We start from the raw sequence: 6,000 nt of genomic DNA, 5'->3' as shown, positions 1-6,000 counted from the left end.
TTTTTTTTTTTTTAAGATTTTTTTTTTTTTTTTTTTTTTTTTGGACAGACAGAGATCACAGTAGGCAGAGAGGCAGGCAGAAAGAGAGGGGGAAGCAGGCTCCCTGCCAAGCAGGGAGCCCGATGCAGGGCTTGATCCCAGCAGTCTGGGATCATGACCTGAGTGGAAGGCAGAGGCTTTAACCCACTGAGCCACCCAGGGACCCCTTCCTTTTAAGTTCTGTGGTTTTCTATTCCATCTTATACAGAGACAGTAATAATAATTATTATTTTAACCAGAGAAAGAAGTCTTTATCTTGGATGAACTATTTCCCACTTTTTAAAAATTGTATTTTACTGAAAATTTCCATTTTTTTATCATATATGTAAACAGAATGGCAGAGCAAGTGTCTAAAAGGGGAGTATAGAAGACAATGGGATAGTTGGATCTATTTATGAATTGTGTCATTATAGCCACATTTATCAAGTATTGTACTTAACCATATTTATCAAGTAGTCTGTATTGGAATTTTTTTTTTTTTTGGTTATTTAAAAACTTTAAAAAAATATATATAACTTTGATGCCTGAACATCTCTTGTGAAGAAAACCAGTATTTGTATAGCTTTAGCCCAGAACTTGCTTTCACCAAAACTGGGTGCTGGGTATTGGATTTTCTTGTCTGGACTACAATAGAAATTATACTTCTTGTTGAGCCTACCAAAGTAGGGTTTGTTGAAGTCATGACATAGCTATGGTCAAGGGTACCAATCTGAATTGTCAAGCGCAGTAAATAAATAGCATTGTTTCTAAAAATCTTTTCCCTGTTAATTAAAGAAGAACCCCACTCTTGAAGGTGTTTCTTTGAAAATAACCTATTATGAGTTAAAGATTATACTTACTGTAATTTTTTTTTTTCTTTTAGAATTTCATGTCATCCATTTGCAACCGTCTTTTCGAAGCATTGTTTCCTGGGTCTTCCTACCCAACTAGATTTTCAGCTTTAACCATTTTAGGCTCAATAGCTGAAGTTTTTTCTGTCCCAGAAGGTAAGCTTTCAATAATGTTTCGGGAAAGTATTTTTTTCTTGCAAAACACACTTTATCAACATTTTGTTTCATTTTAAGTTTTAGTTTTTTTTGTCTTATGTTGAGATTCTTAGGGGAGGTTTTTACTCTTAGTCTGTAATTCTTACTTGGACATAATTAAATTTGCCAGTAAAGGATGTAAGGCTGAGAAGTTGTTTTCAGTGGTCTTTATTTCCCAACCCAAAACTCCAGTTTTCATGGATTACGCTTATTATGAGAAGAGTTGCTTCTCTCAACCTCCAATTCATGTGTTGCTATTTGAAGATAGTGTACAATCTGTTCTTTAAGTTTTCAAAATTAGAACAAAATAATAGTTTCTTTGTGTATAGCATTCCTCAGTGAGTCTTTGTGGTTAAAATGTGGTTTCCCTTATATGCTGTCAGTTTCATTAAGTCTTGATCTGGTTTCAGAAACGCAACACGAGGATGTCATTTCCAGGCATTCTGGTTTAGTGATAGCCTTTATTTCTCCTGTGGGGCACTCAAGAGGATGAACATTTAGCTTCCTTCTGAGTCAGTTTTTTTCCTTTTTGACAATCAATATTTCTTTTTATCTCTGTACGTGAGTGTGTATGTTTTGATGTGGATTTCTTGTTTGTGCTCAGTCTTCCTTGACTGTGGTCAAATAGAAAAATATCCTGCTCAGCTGTTCTATTGGAGAGAATGGCCAGAGGACCAGGGAGCTTTACACTATAGTTGCCTTATTATTTTTATTAGTAGCAGTAGTAATAGTAGTAGTATTTAGTATTATTATTTTTAGTTTAAATTTGTCAACAAAGTATAATTTTTCGGCAGGGAGGAGGACGGATTTTGCTGCTAATACAGCCTTGCTTCATTTGAAGGACACCGTTTTTTTTTCAAGTTTTTATTATGAAAAGATTCAAACCACCACAGCAAAGTTTCAGGAATAGTTCATGAACAGCCATGTACCCGCTCCCTCGATTCATCAGTTGTTAATATTTTGCTGTATTTGGTTTATCTCCATCTCATTTATTTTCTAACCATGACACAATGATCAAATTCAGGATATTTAATGTTGACATGATGCTGTTATCTAATATATAATCCATAACAAAATTTGCCAGTTATCCCATTAAGTGGCTTTTTTTAGAAAAGGGAAGTTTTTGCTGTGATCTGGGAAACGATCCAAGATTACACAGTGCATTTTGTTGTTATGCCTCTTTAGCCTTCTGCAAAGTTTTTTTATTTTGCGACATTAACATTTTGGGAGAATGTGTCTGCATTTGGGTTTGCCTTATTGTTTCCTCATGATTGACTTAGGTTGTGCATTTTGGGTAAGAATATTGCACAGGTAATGTGGTGTTCTTCCCAGGGCATCGTATCAGGAGGTACATGAGTTTGGTTTGTCCTGTTACCCATGATGATAAATTTGATCACCTGATTAGGATAATAAGTGGTAGGCTGAAAAGCAACCCACAAAGGATATCATTAAATCTTTAGAACCTGTGAATGTAAACCTTACGTAGAAAGGGGGCCTTTGTAGATATGATAAATTAAGTATCTTAAAATGAGATAATTCTGGATTATCTGGATGGGCCTAAATGCCACCACAGCTGTTGTTAGAGGAACAGAGGGAGATATGACACACAGAATAGGAGGAGTCACTATGATAGTGGATGTGGAGATTGGAGTGATATGGCTTCAAGCCATAGAATGCTGGCAGCCTCCAGAAGTGGAACAAAGCAAGGCATGAGTTTTCCCTTAGAGCCTCTAGACTACGCATGGCCCCACCAGCACCTTCTATCAGACTAACTGGACGTTAAACAAAATGGCTTCCAGTACCGTGAAAAAATATATGTCTGTGGTTTTGAGCCACCAGATTTATGGTAATGTGTTACAACATGCACAGAAAATGAATACAGTGGTATCCATCAGTTATGGGAATTTCAATGGTACTGCAACTGAATTTAGAAAATAAGGTTTTTCTTGACAGTGATTTGATTACCCATTTAACAAAAATTTTTCTGTATGTTTAATATAGTTATGGTTGCACCTAGGTGTTGAGAAAGAACACTAGCCTGAATTGCACTGGTAATTTTTTAATTGAGAGAGTGTTTAATATATTTAAGTGTACTTTAAAAAGTGAATAACCTGAGTCATCTTCCTAATGAGTGAGTCACATATAATTGGGCAGTGACTGATATCACAGTAATTATGTTAATTAAACAACTGGGAGGTAATGCAAATGGAGCAAGCCATACTTTACCCATTAACTAACGATCTTTCTTTCTTTCCTCCTTTCTTTCTTTCTAGAGAGGGAGAGGGGGTGGGAAGTGTAGAAGCAGAGAGGAAGAGAGAGAGAGGGGGAGAATCTTAAGCAGTTTCCATGCCCAGAGCAGAGCCTGACGCAGGCCTGGAGCTCATGACCCTGAGATCATGACCTGAGCTGAAATCAAGAGTCTGGACACTTAAGCAACTGAGCCACCCAGGTGCCCCTTTAGCCATGAACTTTAAAGGGTCTAAAGAGGCACAACCATGAATTACAGGGTAGAAAACACAAATTCATTCTTTACCTTTACTTCAAGAACTTGAATGTGGGTTTTTATATTATTTTTTTGAAGAACTGTGATTTGGGATTAGTCAAAATGGTTTCTGCCTTTCCTTAAATATATCCTAGTTCAAGAAGAATAAGCCACATGTACCTTTTTCACTTAGAATAAATGCCACAGTATTCGTGGTGAAAAATTGGATTTCACAATTATATTAAAAGTGTTTGCCCAGCAAATATTTATTTAATGCTTATTATATAGGTCAAGCAGCTAAGGATATGCAGTGTACAAAACAAAATGCTTCCTATTCTGGAGCTTAGATATTTTAGTGAAGGGAGACGACAATAGAATAACAAGTAACACATAGAATATCAGATGGAGATAAGTATTATGAAAAAATATTTCAGGAAGGAAAGTAGGGGGAATATAGAGAGTCTAGGGGTGTGGGGAGCTGTTTTATACAATGGTGTTAGAGAAGGTTTCAGATTTGAGCAGAGCTCCTAAACAGCCAGTGGATCAAAGAAGAAATCACAAGGGAAATTAGAAAATACTTTGAGAGGAAGGAAAAAAGAGCATAATTTACCAGAACTTATGGGATGAAGCAAAAGCAGTGCTGTTAGGGAGATTTAGAGCTGTAAATACCTAAAAACGTGAAAAGATCTCAAATCAATAAGCTAACTTTACACCTCAAGGAATGAGAAAGAGAAGAGCAAACCTAACCCAAATTTAGTAGAAGGAAGGAAATGAAGATTAGAACAAAGACAACCAACATGGGGAATAGGAAACCATTATAGAGAATCAACGAAAACAAACGTTTGTTTTTTAAAAGGTCAACAAAATTGACAAAATTTTAGCTATACTAAGAATAAAACAAAAGAAGGTGCAAATAACAAAGATCAGAAATATAAGCAGGGACATTTCTACTGACCTTACAGAAATAAAAAGGATTGTAAGACAGTATTATGAACAATTACATTTTCAATAAATTAGGTAGCTTAGATGAAATGGACAGATTCCTAGAAACAGACAAATTGCTGACTTAACAAATAGAAAATTTGTTATCTGTAGCAAATAAGAGGTCAGGTCAGTAATTAAAAGCCTCTCAGTAAAGGAAAGTCCAGAGGGAGTGGCTTTACTGGTGAATTCTACTGAACATTTAAAGAATTAATGTCAGTTCTTCTCAAACTCTTCTAAAAAATTGGACAGGAGGGAACATTTCCAAACTCATTCTGTGAAGCCAGCATCACCCTAGTACCAAAGCCAGACAGAGACACCACAAGAAAACTATAAGCCAGTATCCCTTATGAGCATAAATGCAAAAATTCTCAAGAGAATACTAGCAAACCAAACCCAACACCATATTAAAAGTATTATACCCATGACTCACCAAAGTGGAATTTATCCCAGGAATGCAGGGGTGGTTCAATGTAAGAAAAAAATAGTCGATGTAATATTCCACATTAAAATGATGGGGGAAAAAACCCCATGATAATCTCAACTGATACAGAAAAACTGTTGACAAAATTCAGCATCCTGATATGATAAATAAACACTCAAGAAGCTAGGAATAGAAAGGAGCTTCCTCAGTAGGTTAAAGGACATTCATGAAAAACCCACACTTGACACCAAACTCAATGGTAAAAGACCGAAAGAAAGTCTTTCCTTTGTGATCAGGAACAAGGCACAGATGCTCATTTGCCCACTGGTGTCACCATTGTACTGAAAACTTCAGGCAGAGCAGTAAGGCAAGAAAAAGGAATTAAAAGCATCTGAGTTGGAAAAGAAGCAAATTTAAGCAGAGGTATGAATGAAATGACAAAAACTCCATTCACTTGCTTTAGGAATTTCACAGGTTTGCACTAACTTGTGAATTAAGATTAAAAAAGAAATGCGGGGCGCCTGGGTGGCTCAGTGGTTTAGACCTCTGCCTTTGGCTCAGGTCATGATCCCAGGGTCCTGGGATCGAGCCCCACTTGGGGCTCTCTGCTTGGCAGGGAGCCTGCTTCCTCCTCTCTCCTCTCTCTCTGCCTGCCTCTCTGCCTGCTTGTGATCTCTGTCAAATAAATAAATAAAAATCTTTAAAAAAAAAAAAAAAAGAAATGCAGGGGCGCCTGGGTGGCTCAGTGGGTTAAGCCTCTGCCTTTGGCTTGGGTCATGGGTCCTGGGATCAAGCCCTGCATCGGGTTCTCCACTCAGCAGAGAGCCTGCTTCCCTCCCCCCACTGCCTGCCTCTCTTCCTACTTGTGATCTCTCTCTGTCAAATAAATAAATAAAATCTTTTTTAAAAAAATAAATAAATAAAAAAGAAATGCGCATCATATTGAACATCTTCATGTTTTCAGGTGTTATCAGAGTGGGTAATATGTTAAATCTTGTTAATGTTCTTCGCATTCTGTGAAACCTGTTATTGCCACAATTGTTTAGTCT

At 36.9% G+C, this 6,000-nt stretch overlaps 1 protein-coding gene across 9 annotated transcripts in view; it reads left to right on the top strand.

The window, feature by feature from the left end:
* Window positions 1-6,000, top strand: part of THADA (THADA armadillo repeat containing) — a 326,811-nt gene that overhangs the window by 28,766 nt on the left and 292,045 nt on the right. For all 9 annotated transcript variants that reach the window (XM_032877945.1, XM_032877944.1, XM_032877943.1 and 6 more), the window contains one exon: window positions 902-1,025. In XM_032877945.1, the coding sequence (XP_032733836.1) occupies window positions 902-1,025 (124 nt within the window). The remainder of the gene's footprint in view (window positions 1-901; window positions 1,026-6,000) is intronic.

This window comes from Lontra canadensis, unplaced genomic scaffold (assembly GCF_010015895.1).
Source record: "Lontra canadensis isolate GAN:19392208 unplaced genomic scaffold, GSC_riverotter_1.0 scaffold61, whole genome shotgun sequence".
Classification (NCBI taxonomy): domain Eukaryota; kingdom Metazoa; phylum Chordata; class Mammalia; order Carnivora; family Mustelidae; genus Lontra; species Lontra canadensis.
The sequence above is the reverse complement of the archived record's forward strand: the minus strand, read 5'-3'. Positions and strand labels throughout refer to the sequence as shown.